The sequence below is a fragment of the Dermacentor silvarum genome, chromosome 4 (assembly GCF_013339745.2).
Source record: "Dermacentor silvarum isolate Dsil-2018 chromosome 4, BIME_Dsil_1.4, whole genome shotgun sequence".
In the NCBI taxonomy this organism is placed as follows: Eukaryota; Metazoa; Arthropoda; class Arachnida; order Ixodida; family Ixodidae; genus Dermacentor; species Dermacentor silvarum.
This window is the reverse complement of record NC_051157.2, coordinates 15,525,335-15,546,847: the sequence shown is the minus strand read 5'-3', so window position 1 is coordinate 15,546,847 and position 21,513 is coordinate 15,525,335. Positions and strand designations below refer to the sequence as shown.

At 46.5% G+C, this 21,513-nt stretch overlaps 1 protein-coding gene across 1 annotated transcript in view; it reads right to left on the bottom strand.

Moving 5' to 3' along the window:
* The window catches only part of LOC119449509 (cyclin-I), a 35,050-nt gene extending 14,755 nt beyond the window's left edge, over positions 1 to 20,295 (bottom strand). The window contains exon 1 of the mRNA XM_049665269.1: positions 20,273 to 20,295. Within this exon, the coding sequence (XP_049521226.1) occupies positions 20,273 to 20,280 (8 nt within the window). The 5' untranslated portion in view covers positions 20,281 to 20,295. The remainder of the gene's footprint in view (positions 1 to 20,272) is intronic.
* Between the last annotated feature and the right edge of the window lie 1,218 nt (positions 20,296 to 21,513).

Genomic DNA, 21,513 nt, shown 5'->3' with positions numbered 1-21,513 from the left:
AGGAAATTGCCTTCGATAGCACTGAAATTTCGGAGGGTGTTTTTCGCTGGCCAGCCTGTTTCTCTTCCTGAGTAGGTTGTTCTCAGAGGGATGATTGAAACTTCGCGAAGTATACTGACGGCGAAACACATAGTTACGCGTCATTGATTGTCGGGGTGTTTATTGTTATCGGGAGACTTCTAAGTAGATTAAAAATAATTTCGACCAACCCGGTTTCTTCGACGTACACCGAAACCTCGATCAGCGCAAGAGCGTTCATGCACAGAGCTCGCACCAAAATTGTGACCTTGTGCTCCGCAGCGGCCATCGCGACTCCCGGCGGCGTGCCCTAGGCGCAAGCGTTACTTTTAATTATTTTGTAGACACGCTGCGTTCATCAGTATAACAGCTACATGCTTGTTGTCGTAGCTGTGAGATTGATTGCCAGTTCTATACTTAAAAAGCATTCTCTCTCTCTCGCGCGCGCGCGTTTTTAGCGATGCATAATTTCACTGTTCTCGACATTTCGCTGGCCCATCACACTGTTTCGTGTGATGGGCATTGGCTGACGTAAGCCGAATCTCAGATTATTCTGTTTAAATAGTCTTGCAGCACTCGCCCATTATCATGTTTAATAGTTGATGTTTATTTTGCTTCTATTACAAAAACGGTAGCAGGAGCAAAAGGCTACAAAGGCCCGACAAGGGGCTCCCACTCCTGTTGGCATTCAGCACTGCGGTACAGGCAGTGCTGTACCGCAGTAATAATATGGAATGTCACATCATATCAAATCAATGTTACATGTGCAGTATGGAGATAAACACAGTAAACAAATTGAACAGATTAGTAGCGTGAAATACAAAAGAATACGTGCATTACTCAATAGTAAAGTTACTGAATTTACCTGCAAAGCACCTACAAAACGCTGTTTTACATAAAAAATAGCCTTTTGCAATAAACGTCTGAGTGGGCTCGTTTTTCTCTTCTATTCTTATTATTATTATTATTATTATTATTATTATTATTATTATTATTATTATTATTATTATTATTATTATTATTATTAATGCATATTTATTTTTGTACTTTCAGCTTGGGCTGTCTGGAGTATGCCTGTGTTAAAAGCTGCCCCCAGATACACACACGCGCGCGCGCGCGTCCCGTTTTGCTTAGGAAGTGTCACAATCCTCACTCGCTTTTAGCGGAGCTCGTCACGCAGAAGCAAATTTTGAAACGACAAAATGGAAGCAGCTAGAGTGCTCTCTCAGAGATGTCGACACAGCACTGCAGCGCGAACGCAACTAGATGAAAAAAAAAAAAAAAAAAAATAGTACGGCCTCGGTGCTCCTAGCGATTCGCGCCCGGAAGCAAGACGCTTCCGCAAAGCAGCCTGAATTGCGCAGCTTTGTGTCCGTCGTCGCCTTTCAGCGGAGAGTCGGCCGGGGGCTGGACCTTTCCCCCCCCCCCCCCCCTTTTTTTTTTTTTTTTTTTTTATTGTTCACTCGACAAGCGAGTTGCGCGTGAAGATGAGGCCAATGAGGCGATGATCCAAGGACGCCGACCAATACGCTAAGTGGCCTTGAAAATTCGAGCGGCTCGCTGTGAGGTGTCGCGCGACGCTGTAGACGAGGCTACGCGCAGAGTGCCGTCTGCACCGCGCATGCCTGTGCGCACCATTCCTCCTCGGCTGTTATAGTTGGGTGCATTGCGTCAGAGGCTAGAGCCGTAGCCAATGCAATTAGCAGGAACATTACATTGTAACACTCCGCCGCCACAACTGTTGTTCTTTTGGAACAGGCGTGACAAGGTTTAACAATTAAGGCCGGAGTTGAGCGCGCTTCTTCCAGTCCTGCCATACGTTTAGCGAACGTAACTGTTTCGTTCTTTTCAGTACACTTCAGTACGACACTTCACTGCTTGTGTGTAACAGCCGACAGATACACCGCAGACAGACTCCTCTCTACCGATGCGAGTGGCTTGAAAAAGGTCGGGGAATTGAGCAGTTGACGCTCCGCATACTCTGCAGTTTTTGGTCGAACGCGCAGCGGTTAACTCAAACCTAATGCTGGCGCCAGCTATGCTAAGTAAGCTCAACGTTTGCATTAAACCACTGATCCTGCGCTTCCTTAATTCACTTCTTAATTAAGTGACGCCTCTGATCGTTGTTCTTGCTCACAGTACGAACACTTTCGATCGCGATGAAGACCGATAGGGAACGAATGTTTCGATCGCGATTAACCTCTTTGTGCAAACTCGCACAGGTGTGCCAATGGGGCTCACAGATAGCATTATAGCCTTCAGTTTGAACGCTCTGTGAAAGCGTGCGTGTAACAGGGATGTTGGAAGCACTAGCTCCCCCGTACAACTATCCTGCTTCGTTTCTTTTTCAGTCTCCAGCCCAAACTCGCTCCAGGAAGTGCCTTCACGAAGAGACATTAAAAAAAAAAAAAAAAAAAAAAAAAAAAAAAAAAAACGCGCGGACTAGCGCGGGCACGTCATTTTGCCGTGCCCTCTTGTTCCTAGCACTGCACGCAACTCGCGCGTGACGAGGGGCAGACGCGCACGCAGCGCGCACGTGGAGGGCTCGCGAGCGCGCACAACTCCGCAGCGTGGGACGCTCGCGCGATTCTCAGCGGGGAGTGCGAGGGAGAGCAGTGAAGAAGGCGGGCTTCCCTGCGGCGCTGGCTTGACTTTGCGCCGTCCGGGCTGTCGCGTTATTTTAGCGCCGCCTAGCCATCTGCAAAGCATTCTTCTGTTTCTTCATCTTTTCGTGAAGAAAATTTCTTCGGTGAGCGATAGCACAAGAAGCGAGTGGCTTGCACTTATGCTTCTGGCACGTTTGGAGGGAGTAGGCCACAGTCGGCTTTGTACGAGTATGAATGCAGTGTGCCAATCGATCGCACAAGTGCCATTTTCTCGTGTTTCCTCGCTTCATCTCCATTACATTCACATTTATTTGATTATTTATTTGTGTTCGAGAGGCTACAGAATAAAAGCTAGAAATGTCTCGACGCAAGACGGCTTTTGGGCAGTGTCTGTTAAGAATGAAAGGCTCGACCTGAGGCGGCTTCATTCAACCTCATAACTTCCTTCCTTTTCATCACACAAACATCGCCATGCAATATCTTCGCCTTCTATGTGCAGGCTTTGAACACCTCTTTTGTGTCGTTCAAAAAAGTGACAACTGCGCTCATGCGCTTGTATGCAACTATACATTTTATGCCATTTAAGACTGCCTTATATCGAAGATCGGAACGTTTTGCACTTGCGCCTAATTACTTTCCTTTTTGTTAAATAGTTTTTCATCGTGCTTTTATATACAGGGTGTTTCAGCGAACACTTTCAAACGTTCTTAAAGGTTGCCTGTGGCAGATAGCACAATTCTAGTTCATGAGCTGGTCCACTCGAATAGGCGGACATTACTTCCACAGGAAATTGAAATGCATAATCGAATAATTACCCGAAATTCACTAATTAAGTTTTTAACTAATTACCTGATGGCCCATATTGCAATTTACAAATTATAGCCGTGGAGTTCGCAAGGCGGATCCACTTGGAACAAATTCTCGGGATGACACCAGTTTCGAGATATTAATTCGCGAACTTTGTGGAGAAATGCATTGGCGTTCCAGTTAGGTTCTTAACAAAACGTCGCTTTATGCATTGAAGCACAAAATTAACTATATATATATATATATATATATATATATATATATATATATATAATATATATATATATATATATATATATATAATTCACCCTAATAATTGTACACAGAATTAACATCAGAGGTGTTTGGCATCACATTTGGCATCAACACCCCCAGTGGCGTAGCCAGAAATTTCTGGCTACGCCACTGGTCCCCGAGAAAGATCAAACTAAACCAAGTTACAATTTTCTTGGATCAGACGAAGAAATGTGAATACGAAAGCATTCAGTCGGTGTAAAACAGTAATAGTCTATACGACTTGCACAACTGTGCACGCTCATGCCTACGACGATATAGCGCGCTCTGCCATGGTTACAACTAGAGCAGAAAGCAGATGTTTACGGCGCGCAAACTTCAGACGACGGGCACTTACTTATACTGCCACCCTTTTCGCCGTTTGTTCTGCCTGCGCTATTCGCTTAGAGAAATCAGGGCATTTACGTGAATCATACACAAAAGGGGGTCAAGCCGTCTCACAGCTTGTGATGGGCTGGGCTGTATACGAGCGTCTGATCGGGCTCTATCAAGCCGCCTGTAAAAGCGCACATATGTATCACGGTGATGGTGCACAGCCCGTCAACGAAGAACAGACCCAAGTCGGACAATCGCAAGCCGGATTATTTGTCTATAAAAATGAAACATTTATTTCAGTGGTTTTGCGCGTTTAAACCACGATCTGATTATGAGGCACGCAGTAGTGCATGGGGGACTCCGGATCAATTTTGACCACCTGGGGTTCTTTAACGTGTGCTTAAATCTAAGCACACGAGCGTTTTAGCATTTTGTTCCACCGAAATGCGGCCGCCGCGGACGGGATCGAACCCGCGACCTTGTTGCTCAGCAGCGCAACGCCATCGCCCCTGAGCTGACGTACGCGGCGGGTGTCACGTGTCTCACCTCGACGCTAGGTGTCACTGAAGCCTTGGCTGGAGTAGAGTTACTGTATAAGCTCCCTGCATATACCGTAACTCTAGGCTGGAGGACGTCAAGAAAGGTCGAAACCGCGTAGGGTAATTTGAAGTACAAGAGATATAGACAACCCGGATGCTATTGTGGGCATTGTCGAATTCCGCCATGTCGTCAAATTCTTTAATGGCGGCGTTCTCAGCCAATCAGAGCTCAACCGGCCAGCAGTCGAGATAAGCAAGACACGTTTAGAGTATTGGTGGAAGAAAAGCAGGGAAGAGATCGATGCTACCGGATCTGTTACAGTCATAGGTATCGGTACAAGGCAGATTTCGAGGGGGGAAAAAAACGTTAAGGAGATGTATACAAAAACGCTAGATAAAAATATGTATAGCGCACCTGATTAAATCAAGCAGGCTAGGTGACTAATTGTCACCGTCCCGTTTCAAAGGGGATGCCATTAAGTCATCATCATCAGCTGACAAGATGCCGAATTCGGCAATATGGCGGAATTTCACCAATGTCCAGAACTCTACCACCGTTGTCCGAAATACCACCCCCCGTAGTCGTCGAAAATAAAAGTGAAACAAAAAGTGAGTTTCTGGAGTTGTACAAAGACGGCAAACAAGAAAATCAGAAAAGAAAATATGTACGATAACACTAAGTGCAGCGCCTTGCTTTTTCACACCCGAGCTGGCTGCCTTAGGACGAAAACATACAGAAGCAAATATTCGCGACAGGGTGAGGCATGTGTCTGCTGCAGAAAAAATCTGGATACGATTCGGCTGATTGTAACGGAATGCCGAGGTCTTCCCCGGCATGCATGGGTAACGTCCACCTTCCAGAAACATTGGGATTCAAAGCTGACGGGAGCGTTAACTGGTCAGCGGTCCAGGTAATCAAGGGACGTTCGGAGTACTTGTGGTTTAAAAAATGAAAAGGGAGAGATGGGGCGGGGCCGTTGCAGGCATAGGTACCATTACAAGATATGGTAGAGATGAGCAATATGCAATAGATACACGTAGTGAAACGTGATTCCCGTTCTGTTATCTATGTTGTAAATAGAAAAGCACCATTTGTCGAGCTGGGTTCGCCAAAAACCTCTATGACGCGCGGGAAACACAATGCGCGCATTCCGCCAACTAGCGCGCAAAGCTCACAGTCATCAGCACAGTTGTTTTCTGCGAACTATCGAAGAATGGAATTCTTTACCACGCGATGCTTTTGAAGCTGATAATTTTGTAGCTTAACTGGAACGCCACTTTTATTAAGTTTTGACATGTTGCTGATCAGCCTGGGGTGCTATGCAGGATGCGCCGAGTTTGGCGAAACTCGGGTTCTTCACGAGCTCTGGCGACGCCCAAAAATGAAAGCACAAATGGTACCGAGACACAGTTTATCTTTCGACAAGCCTCCAGTTTTATAGGTTTATCTAGATTCACTCTAGGTGGCTATCATTCCTTGGGCGTTGCCTTCTGGGCGTGTACCGCATGTATACCTGTTCGCTTTCGACGGAGGACAGAAAGATATAGTGCCCGAAAGAGGAGGCACGCCCTTGACGCGCCCGAGAAAGGCGTGACAAGTGGCTCACGGCAAGTGCGGAGATAGACAGCGGGACAGTCACGATATTGCTAAGTTGCGATAATCTGTTGATAACAATACGCGGCGCTGGCGCGTTTCGTTGTGCAGCCTTCTGCGCTTGAAACATGGAAGCAGCGTGGCGCGCAGGGTGCGCTCATGTTGTCATGCGCGGCTTTTTGTCTGCATTCTTTTCTTTTTTTTTTTTTTTTTTGCCTGTAGCTTTTGCGCGTTCCACGCTATCTCCGTTCATTGACTGCCGTCAAGCAAACTCGGGTGAACGAGAAACTCGGCGCATCCTGCATAGCACCCCAGGTGTGCCGTTTGCTGCTGATGGTTTCTCTGTTAGAATCATTTGTAATTCTCTTATGTGACGCAACCCCTCCTGATTGGGCCAATGCCTGGCCTGCAGTATTCTGAAATAAATAAATGGAAAACAAACGTCTTTGCACAGTTCTCTGGTTTCGCACAAACGATAAATAACGCGTCTGTGCGAGCACTACAAGCTAGGTTACGATGGCTAGGAGCTATTTGTTGCCGAGACCCAGTTTCAACGTCGGTCAGCACAACGTGCACACAGTTAGCTAGATACCATTAGAAGCTTGCGATCGCTCATCTATCATCATCATCCGTCCGCAGCTCGTTATAAAGCGCCCATATTGCGTAACGCTCATAAGTGGCAACATAGCGATGAGAAAACACGCCAGTCTACGCGCCGCTTCGCATAGACGACTGACCGCTTCCGAATCGATATCACGGATTTACTACTTAGCGCAACACGAAGAGCTCATTCGTCAGGGCCCGATGACGCCGTCAGCGGTGAGGAGGCCGGCGCCTCGACCCGCACCGGGACGATCACGCCCTGCCGTACACGCTGGCGGCGCTGTCGCGCGGCGACCGATCGCACATGCGGCGGCGGCGGTCCGCCACCGCCTGAGTTGAAAACGAGTGCGGCGGCCGACGTATCGCCGCATCCTCGTTAAACTGAGGGGTGCGGAACAAGCGCAAACGACACTTCAATGGCACGAGAGAAATGTGGAAGCTGATGAGGCGATCAATAGAAACAGCCGGGGAAGTAAAAAGGGCCTGAGGCCCTTGTCGTTGTGTCGTGCAGTAAAATATACACCTGCAACCTTCACAAAATCTGCAGCCCGCGTACATTCACAGCTGCAACACCGGCTGGGATCGAGTCCAAGGGCCGTGTTCTAAAGCGTTCCACTTCGGCGAAATTTCTTTTTTCGCTTTCAGGCGCGCGCTGATTGGCTGGTTGAGCAAAATTGAATGACGTCGGGCTCAACCATCCAATCAGCTCATCCAATTTTGCTAAAACAGCCACTCATCGCGCGCCTAAAAGCGAAAAAGAAATTTCGCCGAAGTGGAACGTTTCAGAATACGGCCCGAAGTAAAAGCGCTCGGGACGGCCTGCGTCGCAGGTCTACTTCTGACTCGACCCGCTCGTGTTCGGGCTCGCTTAGAGCGAACGTGAAGTGACAAAGTAACTGAAGGGAAGGCACAGAACTACGACTTAAAGTGCGAACCAGTTCAGGTCACTTTCGCATACGATCACACTGGCGCAAATTCTTGGTCGTTAATGACCACTTCAGGTGCACCTTGGCGAAGTTCGCGCTTGCAACGCGGGGATAATGTACGCGCCTTGATGACGTGTCTGCGTTAGCTGTGGCGCGATTTTGCGGCACCATCTAGCATGGACGCGGCGAATGACGCATGTCGGCCCCGAGATTTTTGTGCACATGTTTGATTGCATTTAGCGCTTCTTGTGTGTGTGATAAATTATATGAAGCTTCAAACAAGATGACACGAACCACGCAGTCCTAACACCAATGATGAAGTCCAACCGGAAGTACAAGTTTGCGTGACAAGATATCTCAGAAGCCAAACGAAGGAAGACGGAGACTTGCAGTGGTCAACAGTGGTCGAACAGTGAAGCCCTGGCGAAGACGAGCCTCCGTACCGAAACGTTGGTTCCAGCGTGATGCATCCTTGTTCGACCGCTGTTAGACATCTCGGAGGCATATATGACACACAAGAGGCTTCACACATGAAACTTCCCGAACCAATGCGAACACAAAGTATAACTTGTCGCAAGCGAAACCAACAGCTGCCATAGGTGAGAGCTAAGAAGCTATAGTATCGGTGTCATTTGCACACACCCACACACGCTTGTTTACCTGCGTGAGAAGAAACGGCGTTCCCGCGGGGGCGGTGTATATACGGTCGAGGTGACTCCGAGACCGTCGAGTTCGCTCAGAAATAACCCGTGCGACGCAGAAACGAGTTCAAGGACTGACAAACGCTGCCAGAGAAGTCGCGCGGTCGTTCGCCGACACCGTCCCACACGAAGAAGTGTGCGCGACCACGCTTGGCCGACGACCCACGAGTTTCCTTGGCGCCGCACTGCTGCACGCAGCGTGTGCGCGTGGCTCTCTCGACACCCGTAACGCCTCGGCGACTGCGCTGTGTGTGTGTTGCCGTTTCTGGCTGCTTACCGCTACTACTTGTTGCGCCGCGTGTATCCTTTCTTAGTTAACGCTGGTTCGAGAGAGAAAGAAATAAAGTACCAACACACAGGATGAACAAATGCTGAGCCCTTTTCCTTTAGACGTCGGCCACATACCGTTATTACTCGAATGTAGCGTATACGGGGTCGTTACCGAAGTCTGCATCGATATGAGGCGACGACGGACTGACATCTCTGGCGCAACAAGTAACATTTTGACAGCTATATTCGCTGCGAAACAAACGAGGAAGTTTACATTCACATACAGATTTCTTTTGGGCCCTTCGGTCTTTAGGGAATGAAGAAAGAATATACAAAAAGTAGGTAAGACTTCAGCGATAGGCTGTGAACTTGTTTATACACACTGTGGCAGCATAATTTTTCCACTAGTGAAGACCGCCATGTCCAGAGCCATGTACAATAAAAAAAAAGTATCGATAAGAAAATAAACTAGTTTGCATGCGACAATGAGCGTTATAGGGCCGCGATTTTGTAGCGATGCCTTCTCCGATAATGTTTCTTTTCGCACTTTTCGCGCTTTGTCAGTGGTCAGAGCGACGTCCCGCCCGCGTTATCAAAGCGATCAGCCGGCCCTGAACGGTGGATGATAAGAGTGGCATACGTATAATCGAGCGGAAGGCATCGCTACAAAATCGCGGCCCAGGAAAGAAATAATTAATGAGAAATACGACTTTCGCGAACTTGCGAGCTTTATTTGCTCTCCCTGTGACACTGGTGCTATAGCGACTACCAAAGAAGGTTCTATCTAGTGATCGTCGGACAATATGGAGCAATTAACTATACCTTTAGAACAGAGTAGTACAATGTCATATTACGAAGTTCAATTCGTCACTAGTTAATAACCATTCGTATATGTGGAAGCTCCACTCCTCAGTAGCTCCAATCTATATACACGGGGACGCGGAAATCGTTTCGCTCGGCGGCCATTGCACCGTATTTGATGAGATCTATTGAATTTAAAATTAAAACTACAGACTGTGTGCAGCCGACTTATAACTTAGGTCGCACATTTGCTTAATTCTTGAAAATCTCGAAGCTAAAATAAAAACCTAAGTACAGGTGAACCACTATAGAACTAACAGATGTGTTATTCTCTATTCCGAAATGTACCACTGATATTCGAGTAGGATTTTCGCAAAACGCTCGTAACCTTCTAAACGAGTTCACGTAGGGCTGTCAACTCATATGTCTGCTTCAGATTATCCAGCAACGCAGTTTACAGAACTTCGATATCTGTTTTTGGTGCTGAGTTATGGATTTATAAACTTTGTGCTTCGGTATTTTTGCCTTAAAGTTGCCAATATTCAGCAATGTTTGTAACAGAAATTGAGGTATTAATAAAAAATCCTTCTTCCTATGGTCGGTAGGATTCAGCTTTCCCTATTAAGTGCAACGAATTTCATTCAAGTAGGTACAGCGGTTCAGTGTACAGCATTGCTTTTTTTTTATTATTATTTCTGCGGCGAAGGTTCTTTGCGGTTAGCAGCAGTTGAAGTATAAACCCCACATAACCTATGTTCGACGACGCATTTCCCCGGCCAGACATGTATACGTATGCCTATCACGCGGGAGTGAAACGCGAACACAAGAAAACTAACTATGTGATTACCATAAGGCCTCTTCGCCTGAGTAGAATAAATCATGTCATCGCGGTCGCCGCCATACTGTCGTCATATATCTTGCTGCTTTCATCAGACACACGCTCGTGTCACTTGCTCGAGTCAATTGCTCGACTTGAACAAACATGCTTGCTCGTCTGGTAACGCTTTGCAGAACCCAGAACGATGCTGGATTACCAGTTAATTGTATTTTTTTTTTGCATAACATTGATTCCAACAGAGCATGGGATCTGCATAATTTTTCTTTTCCATATTCATTGGAGTGTATAACAATGGTGTTAATCCTTTACAGAGGCTAAGCTTTGGGGCTACAACTCATTTTGTACCTAGTTGCGTCACGATCACGGCGTCTGTTGCTTCGCTTATTAAGCCAGTACGATACGGGGACAAACAAAGCGTAACGCCTTTCTACGCTTAATTACTTATCGATTGCAACGAGTCGCCGGCTTCTGTCAGTGCTACTTCAGCCAGAACGTCGTGTCAGATGAATAAGAGGTAGAAGAAGATGAACAAGAAGAAATTATAATTATTATTTTTAAAATTTTGTTTTAGATGTACAAAAATGTGAATGCAGGCCTCTTTAGGCGTGGCTATCCCGAAATCCCTATTACACTACTCATGCAATAGTGAAGAAAAAAGAAAGAATCGAGAAAGGAAATCTCTACGCGCACTGGACACAAGCACAAGTCACAAGCACACAAATAGTGTCTGGAAGAGATTCTTTCTCGGAGCCATGTTTTGATGATTATGATGATGATGCAGCGACGACGATGACAGCAACGACGACCACAAATTATAGCCTACAAAAAGAGTTAATTTCCGATATTTCCCTACGGGCGTTCACAATACACGCCAATTTAACAGAACCTTAACAGAACCTGTTGTTCTTTCCTTTGAGGCTTCCACTTCACGATACAGCCACAGGGACGTTCGCTCCGCTGTCCAAACATTTCTTATGGAATCCAACCGAATACTCTGCTAAATTTTATCTTTTCTTTTTTTTGAGTACTTTTAAATTAATTATTATTCATTCGATCTGATTTTAGTGATCTTACTTTGACAGATAATTTTACGTTCCACAGCGCGAAGTCCATAGGTATTCGGAAGTTTATTTTTAATTATAAATTAGAATAATCAGCCCATTTTTTGCCCAATCCCCCCCATAGTGGTTAGGAGCCACATACTCCACCACCTTTGGGTGTGTTGTTGTTGACTGGTGCCACAGAGCCCCTACGAGCGGTCAACCGACATCGGTGAAACGAGTCTTGTTTTGCGCACTTCCATGCGAAGTAGGGAACTGAAGAACAAACGAAAGAAAGAAAGAAAGAAAGAAAGAAAGAAAGAAAGAAAGAAAGAAAGAAAGAAAGAAAGAAAGAAAGAAATGAGGCGCCGGAGCATCGTCTCGCGCTCTTCCGATCCGGCCCAGCGAGGCCGACGGAGGAACAATGCGCCGTTCGTCGTTCAAGAGGAAGCGGCTTTCGTCGACGCCATGCCTCGGCTTTCCGGACCGGTTTGCGTCGGAGGTCAAAGTGCGACCAAACGACCTGGCGCCGCCGTACACGCCACTGTATAATACGCAGCGCCCGGCGCAACTGTTGGTTTCATCGCTCAGGGCGCGCCTACGATGTTATACAGCGGAGGCGTTCTCTGGGAGACCAGCACGAACGTTCGCGCGAACTCTAAGGGCTTTATTGCGTTAGTTTCAGCCATCAGAGCCGCAGAAGCGCACACCGTATTGTTTAAAAGCAGCAGCGAAAAGAAACACTGAAAGGCGAAGCATCAATTGCGATAGCAAATTAGTAGAGAGCTATACGGAGTAAGGATAGTAGTTTTATCAGCTGTATAAACTTGGACATGCAGCAGCACCAGCAACGTGCAGAGCTGTTGTCGACGCCGTCGACGTTTTGCCCGCGTTCCACCGAACGCGCGCGGCGTTGGTGACTGTTGCCGGTGCCTCTGGGGGCGGCTCGGAGGTTTTCGACGAGATCAGAACGGGACCCTCGTCGAGCAGCGTCGGAATTCTTTACCACCTTCTCGCCTCGCAACGTTTTTATATAATTACGCATTTGGTGCCGCAGCTAAACGTTGCCTCCCGTCCCCCCACGGCCTTTCGCGCGACGGAAGCAGTCGCGTTTGCTCTCTCTCTCTCTCTCTCTCTCTATATATATATATATATATATATATATATATATATATATATATATATATATATATATATGGTGATTGTAAAGGAGGAAAGACGCTTAATTCTGCAGCCCTTCAGGGAGCACGGCCATAGAGAAAGAAAAAAAAAAGTAACTTTTTTTTCTTTCTCTATGGCACGGCGCAGAACGCGCGTTTGCTCTCCGCCGTGCGTTCGCTCCCCGTGAAAGTGCGCGTCGCTCGCGCGCTTTCACTCGCACATACAGCATACGGCGCGCGGCGACGATTTCATCGCCGTTTACGTCATACGGAACCTCACGGCGACGGCGACGGCAGAAATCCGCTTTGAGTGTCCATATAATTACTATCGCAATAAAATGGGGTTTTGGGTGTCAAGATCGCGATATGATTATGAGGCGCGCCGTAAGGATTTAATTTTGACCAGTTGGACTTCCGTCACGAGCACCTAAATCTAAGTACACCAGTTTTTTTTTTCTTTTTTTTCATTTAGCTCTCATCGAAATGCGGCCGCCTCGGCTGGGATAGAAACCGCGATCCTCGAGCTCAGCTGCTCAACGCCATAGCCATGCATTGGCGGTCACCGTGGCGGGTACCACCATGGAGGAAAGAAATGAACTAGGAGGGAACACTACGTCACGCGGCTAGCATTTGCAAGCGAGCTCTCCGTGAAGCCTATCCCGTCGCTCTTTCTCCCGCAGTGTCGGCCCAACATTTGACCTCCGAGACTTACGGCATATTCGACAAACCGCACCGGTGCGCCCTTATTTGTGCGACGCTGATTGGATGAAACGGCGTCGCACGTGTCATTGGAATATCGACCAATAATATTTGGTTCCCGGTAGTATGTATTCCATGCGCATATTTGTTCGACTGTTCTGATGTACGTAGCTCTGCCTGCACAGGGGGAGCACTAAAACCTACTGCACTCTCTCACGTGACGATCGCGTGTTGGGCCGACTCGTACGGCTTCAATCGAGTTGGGCAGTCTCCTACTTCTTTCTTTCCTCCTCGGTAATACGGAATTTGTTCCTGACCTTAAAAAGGCACTAGAGATAAGCGCTGAATCAGCTTAGACCGACAAGTTATTCTTTCAAAACTTTATTTTCGAATGTATAACGCCAAGAACAACGCGTTCGCCGACGCCGAACGCGTTGGTGACATTGCGCGTGACTAGCGCTGGACGTGTCGGCGCCTACGAGAGACAGCGTTCCTGGCATGTCACAAACGCAGGCAGGCTAACCAAGGTTGGCACAGTGCCAAGAACCCTGCTGCTTGCCGACGCCGAACGCGTTGGAGGCTAGCCGCTCGATATCATTTGGCCAGCTTCGCTGTGTCTTGAGCTTTGCGCGGCCTGGTGCAAGCTTCCGCCCTTTTTTTTTTTTTTTTTTTCTCATGGCTCTGCGCGCCGCGGAGAGCAGAGAGGCGGGGGTCGGGAAGGCAAGGAGTTGGCGAGATGCGCACGCGGTCTCATCCTCCTCCTCCTTTTCTGGGTTATCATGGCTACGGCGTGGCAGTTTCTTGGCACGCACCACAAATTACGACTGGCTTAAACAGCTTCGCTGTTAAAAAGCTGGCAGATCCCACGCCCTGTGGGAATCGATGTTATGCGAAGCAGTGTGCAGGGAGCCTACAGCTGCCTACTAACTTAACGAAACGACCATGAGAGCACCTAGACGTAGGCGGCTGTTTCAAGGGACTCATGACACGCATGTCATGAGTCCCTTTAGCTACGCCTAAGAGACCTTAAGGCGAAAGCCTTAGTCATGCCCATGACTATGACGACGACCATCTGCCTTTAACCTTTTCCTTCACTCAGTACCATATCCGAATTCATTCCATTGGTTCCATTCATTCCACGCCAAAAAAACCTAGCTCGGCGGACTCCATTGCTGCAGCTTCTGACAGTGCATTGTATTTTGTAAATATACGGCACGCGCTTAAAGCGTTCTGTGTTTGCAATGTATACCTAGAACCAGTCATATGGCAGTTAGCAACTTCCCCTGTTTTGAAGGCACTTAGAGAACTGTCCAGAAGGGCGCCCGCACGGCGCTTCGTTTGAGCACATGGCTTTCCTCCAACTTGCGGGCTTTCGCGGGTCTGATTTTCCATATTCAGGGTCACGGTGCCTCGAGTGGTCGATTAATTCGCCCTCGCTCTGCGACCTGCTGCTGTAGCCTCCTGGTTAGCTGAGATGGCAGAGCGACCACCCAGGAAAGGCGTTAGTCCTGGGCTCTAATCCCACACCAGGACCATGGACGAAATTTTCTTCAAACTGAGAGGCTTCCCTTCTGAGAAACCCGTATGGGTTTCCTTTGTAGCTTCCTGCAATTCGGGTGGATGACAATTTTCCCCCTTTCATGCACGTTCCGCCACCTTGTAGGCTTCCGCAGAACTGATTTTCCATCATCATCAGAGACACCGAAGCGGGCGCAGCCTTTTCTCGTTTGTCTGGTAAATGCTGTTTTACAAACACTCTACACTTCCTTCCCTCCAACACTCTGCAAATGCAAACTAACTGACCAAGAACCTACGTCATGTAGCTAAAAACACATTACTGCAAAGTTTTTTGTGAATACTATTTTTTTCCCTTTGTGTGTGTGTGTGTGAGAGAGAGAGTGTGTGCGTCAAGTTGTTAAATTACTGCTCTTGCTGTACGCATTTATCTTTCTTGCCATAAGCATGTTAAGTAACTACATTGCTATGTTGCAGCCCGGTTTCACGGAGAGGTGGGGCATGTCAAGCTGCCGTTATGCAGCTTTTAGCCTGCAATCCCCACCACTTAGGCAGTGTATACTTATGTGGTAAATGAACTTCCTCTGTCTTATAGGTCAATGTACGTTTTGTTTATTAACGTAATAAACTTCGTTAGGCAAAACGTTCCTTTAGGCGATTACTGAAATGACATCACGTAAGCGCTGACACAAAGCGATGCGTTTACAATCGGGCCTTCGCCATATATACGTCGTCGGCGCGGATTACATTTGCGCTCATTCGTATCTGCAGTTACGCAATGATACGTACGTACCTGTGTGTAATGTGTGCCGCATACTGACCACCACTATAACCAATACTAGAAGCATTGCAGTTTGTATCAGGCGAGGCATGGTGTTCATTCAGAGATCACCAGTGGCACTTGCCTTTCCCTCTTCGTCTCTCTCTCTCTCTCTCTCTTTATTTCTTCCTTTCTTTACGCTTTCGTAATGTGGAGGTAAACATATTCTGTAGCAACACAACTGCGTTCTGACAAAGACGCCCTCAGGACATACTTATGAGGACGCGTCTGTGAGCGGCGTCTGTTATGCTTGCTTGCGAGTCATATTTGTTTGTAAAACTCATTAGCTTCATATATGTTCTAGTCACTGACGAAGCATTTCATGGAGTAACCGTGTGACATAAGGATAGTGATGCCCTAATGACACCCTGGACAGATCTTAAAAATTTACTAATGTTAGGCGCTCCTCCGGCGGCTATCAAGTTTGTCACCCTCGCTGCATTTGCAGCCGCGACCGCAAGAAGCGCGTGAACATGGAAATTTCATGCGACGTTTTCAGATGTTAAATTATTTAAAATTGACATCCCAGGAAGTATAGTGCAAGACATGGGATATAATCACCTGTTCCGCTGCTCGTCTCGAAGTTCTAGCTTTCCTGAGAGTAAAATCTAGTGCAAAAATCCGAGTGCCATCCAACAACGTCTTAATATTTTCCTTCGCGACAAAAAAAAAAAAAAAAAAAAAAAAGCTAATTTGTCAAAATGAAAACGAGAGGAGAGTAACGAAGTAGGAATACGCTTATGCGGCGCTTTGCGTCAACCCGCGGTGCGTCAGCGCGCGCACAGAATCGCCCGTCTCGCCGTAAGCAAATGAACTTTGCGCACGTTTCCATGCGACGCTCAGCTGGATCAAAGGTCAAAGAGTGCCGCCCACAGATTGTGCGTGACGCGGAGACACGGCAAGAATTCAGCTCCCGTCGCAGTGCGTTGCCTCCAAAGAAATGTTAATGACACATTTATTCGTCTCCTGAGCCACGTTTCCGCCATGAGTATACCGACGCTTGCTCGTCGCATCATCGTCTGCAAAGGAACTCGTCATTACATTTTTTTTTTTTTTTACAGCGAACCTGTATGTCGCTAGCCGATTCGTACGTCTGTCGCCTGTACGCCGAAAATATTATCATCAGCAAGGGCTCGAGCGTCGTGTCTCCTTCCACACCTCCATGGCTCCGTTGCAGCTCATCATACCAGCGCAGAATTTCACTTCTGTCGTCGATTATTTTTCTAATAAAGTTTATCTATCTATCGTAATGGGGAGGCCGCGTTTACGGTGTTATGAGCCATTGCTTAAGGGGGTATGAGCCATTTATTGTCTTACGTGAAGGACAGATTTAACTTTGAAGCAATTTAATTTCGAAGACTCGCAAGCGGCAATGCGACAACGGTGGACTGCGGGCATATACCGTCAGTGACGTCGTTCTCTCCGTCGCAGCCGAACGTGTGTGTAACCTCATTAAGAAACACAAAGACGTAATCAATAATTGAGAAAGACTTTAATGAACCGTCGGATTGACCCAGTGATAAACACCGGGGCCACACGTTTCAGCTTGCACAGATTGTACCAAACCTACATTCCTCTTTTTCTTTTTTGTCAGCTTTAGCTGCCTTGTATAATGTTGTTTGTCGTCGCTTGGAGATACTCAGATTTCTTTTTGCATTCCACCTAATTACATAATTGGTTTTAATTAATTAATAAACTTCTCAAATATTATAATTAGAAGAAAAGTGTCAATGAAGAAGTTGTAGAGCAACATGAAGAACTCCCGATCCAGCTTTCTGTTGCTCAATAGGTGCTACATACAAATCTTTTTCCAAGCATGAAAGAAGCCTGCGAATATACGATAGTTACACACAAATTGCCGCAAAGTTGCACGCAAAGTGCCGCTCGCGGCACTTTGTGTGTATTCGCAGGCTTCTCTCATGCTTGGAAAAACACATTTATGTACCACGTATTGAGCATTACAAATCTGGATGGGAAGCTCTTCATGTTGATCTGCAATTTTCCCAATGACATTTTCATCTAATTATAATATTTGATAAGGTGAATAATTAATTAAGACTAATTGTGTAACTAAGGCGGTATACAACAAATAGTCTGAGTATCTTCACGGAACGACCAACATTACCTTGATTCTGTCCCGCTACGGGTTGCATATTTTTAAAGTTTCGACGAAGCACTCCGAAGAACATTATATATATATATATATATATATATATATATATATATATATATATATATATATCGTTTCTTCCACTCAGCAACAACAACTAAATATAGAAAAAAAAGTGATGGAAAGATATTTGGTTTTTCTTATATATGTTATTGCTTCCTTTTTTTTTTTCGCCACTCTGCGTCAGCAACGAACGCGCACCGTTCGCTGATGTATTACCGAGCCTTTTACACGAATAGATACATCAAGTTCAGTGGAGACACGCACTTGCGCTTTAATTCGGTACGTATATTAACCTTCCTATATGCGTAAAACAAATGACGCCTGCGCACATTTCCATGCTCACTTACATCGAATATGATTGGCCAAGAAGTACCATTAACAGATCATGCGTGAGACACAGGCATGAAAAGTATCCAGTAATTCAAGCTCATTGACGCATTAAGTGAGGCATATACGTCGACGTTCTATATGGAATTTCACGTTGTTGTTTTTTCGCATAGTCCTTGCTGAGATGGTGCGGTATTTATACTAAACATCGGCTAATTCTGTAAGACTAGTATCAGAAACACGCAGAAACCAATAAAATAAAATTAAACTCTGGGGTCCTACGAGACAAAACCACGATCTGATTATGAGGCACGCCGTATAGTAGGGGAAAAATCTTAGGTGCACAAGCGTTTTTTGCATTTCGTCCCCATCGACATGCGGTCGCTGTGGCCAGGATCTCGAACCCGCGCCCTCGAGCCATGGCCACTGAGCTGCCACGGCGGGTCGGAAAACATTCGACAAATATGCTGAATTTGCGGACTGAAAGCGGAAACCTTCAGTGCAAACAGAGAGCCAAGTACCAACTTAGCCCCCACTGATTGATTGGTTGATTGATTGAGTCATTGAATGAGTCAGATTGAGGCTTTACAACGGCTATACCAGGTGCTAGGCACCAATGGCGAAAAGCTTCACGCATCCTGGATATCTGATGAATAAATTTGGGGGGACTAGATTTTGTTTATTTTGTTTGCTGCGGTGGCTCGCCGGTGGCTATACTGTTCAAGAAGTCTACTCCTTTATTCGCAAATGTAAACGTCATCTGAAACAGCCGATATGATTCGACAAACCCAAGAACTAAAATGTTTTATAAAAACCGAAGTCTATGAGTACTTCCCTGTTGAACAACCTGGTCGATAAACGGCCGACTGTTACGAAACGAGGTCGCCGGACAGCCACACAAATTTCACATGACGCAAGTTCATCGTTCAGTTCGCGTGCGCGTGCACCTTGCGTGCTGTTTTGAGCTTCACTATCTTTCTGTAAGCGAATCTTGTTTATCAGTGCAAGTGACGTCCGGCGATACAGCGGTGGCTCGCCGGTGGGTACTGTTCAAGTAGTACACTCTATTTGCAAATGTAAACGTCATCTGAAACAGCCGTTATGATCGTATACGCCAAGTCGCTATCCGTGCTTTCTTGCCCGTTCTGAACTTTCGATGTACGCTCAAACTCCCTTCAGCTCTGTTTCCCAACTCTCTGTTTCCTGTGTCTACCAGGCGTTTCATTTGAGCTGCACCAAATTTTTTAAGTTGCCTGTGGCAGATAGCATAATTATAATCCTTGATCTAAACTATTCGATCAGGCGGCAATTACTTCCAGGAGAAATCAAAACGCCTAATTGAATAATTAACATAGTTGTGCTAACTAACTATTTAAATTAATCATTTTACGGCACACCTTTCATGCAATCTATGAATTACAGCCGCTGAGTTCGCAAGGCATACCACTTGGAACGAATTCTCAGGACTGAACCAGTTTCGAGATATAATTTTCAAAGTGTCCGACGAAATGTGCGGGCGTTCCAGTTAACTTGTTGAGGAAAACGCTGCTTTATGCATTGAAGCACAAAGTTAACTGGAACGCCCATGCATTTCGTCGGACATTTTGAAAATTAATATCTCGAAGCTTGCTCAGTCCAGAGAATTCGTTCCAAGTGGATACGCCTTGCGAACTCAACGGCTATAATTCGTAGATTGAAAGGCGTGCCGTAAAATAATTAATAAAAAAGTTAATTAGCGTAATTATGTTATTTATTAAATTAGGCGTTTTGATTTCTCGTGGAAGTAATGGCCACCTCATCGAGTAGTTTAGATCAAGGATTATAATTGTGCTATCTGCCACAGTGCTATCTGCAATTTAAAAAAATTCGGTGCAGCTAAAAGGAAACACCCTGTATATGTATGCTTTAGAGGATTCCTTTTTTATTTCTTTTTATTTGCGCACAAAATTAGGCATGTGTAACAAACTAGCACGCTCACAAATTCAATTCAAGCGTAAATTCGTATCCCGCACACCGAACACGTTAGGGTCATTAACGCTTATAGATATCCACGAACGTCGGCTAAAGTGTAAACCAACTTCAGCTAACTGATCCGGCTAGAGCGCACACTCGTATCACGACACAAGCAGCACAGGGAGGTCCTGTAGTACATTTCGTGTTTTTCACAATTACAGTAACCAAATCGCCCAGCTTTCAGCAATATAGTAACAGGCAGGCAAACCTTACCTAGCCATCGACGCCGTCTGTCTCGGTCTCAGGGTCGCATGCTCCGGCCGTCCTCGTGACTCAACGATGTCAGGTGTGGTGCCGTCGTGTCCACTTCGACGTCGCGCGTGGGGTCTTTTGTCGTCGCAAGCCTTCGGTCTCGACAAGCCTGGACGTGAAGGGCGCAGGATGGAACTCGCAGGACGCTGCAGCAGCGACGCATTCATCGCGGCCACTAACTAGTAACTACTCGGCCCGTTCGGCGAGTCTCGACCGAGAACATTCGAGAGTCGGCGGCGGCGCCGCGCCCGCTGACGAGGCGCCCGCCGCCGCCGGCGGCGGCTAGGGCTGCGTTGCCCTGTCTTGCCTGCGGGACCTGCCCGGACACGACTCAGGGGGCCAGACGGTCGCGCGCGGGATTTCGCGTGCCGATGCAACGGCCGACCGGCCGGCAGGCGCTCTTTGCGATATGCCCGACGGGAAGGGAAGGATTGTGATTGGATTTCCTGGTGCTATTTCTGATGACTGTAAATCAGTCAGTCCCAATGCAGGGTAGCAAGCCGGTATTTACACTGGCTAACCTCCTTGTCTTTTTTCCCTTTCTCTCTCTCCCCCCCCCCCCCCCCTTGCAATGCAATGCGGGAAGTACAATTTTGACTCATCAGTATTTTTGAAAGTCGTTTTCGGAGACCTATGTATGAAAATTTATTTATTTATCTGTCGAGTCAGTTCGCTTGTTTTCTTTTTGTTATTTTGTATATATATTTATTAACCATAACAGATGATGAGCAACTGCAAGTGACTTCGTCTACTAGTTCGTTTCAAAATGAACACATACCAAAGAAAAACTAGCGAACATTTTGCTAATGCACAGCCGCGAGTAAAAATAATGGAGGCTCTGAAGCCACTATTTCTTTTCTTATTTTATTAGCATATATGCATGCAGGCTGTAATCAAGTGGTACAGTCAGTAGCGCACCCAGGATCTCTGCAAGTGGGGGGGGGGGGGGGGGGGAGCACGCACTTTGCATAATATACAATTTCCTTGCTTTAGCCAGTGGAATCCAACAGCAAATAAAATGCCTAATAATTATAATAATATAATGACATCAAGGATGATGACGATTTTATTTCATCAGCGTTTTACTCAAAGTAATTTAAGAGTGAATGAATACATACAAGACAGCGATAGAATGTCTTTGTTAAGCAAGAAAATTAGACCTCGAGCCACCTCCTGAATTGTAATGACAATGTGAACAGAGC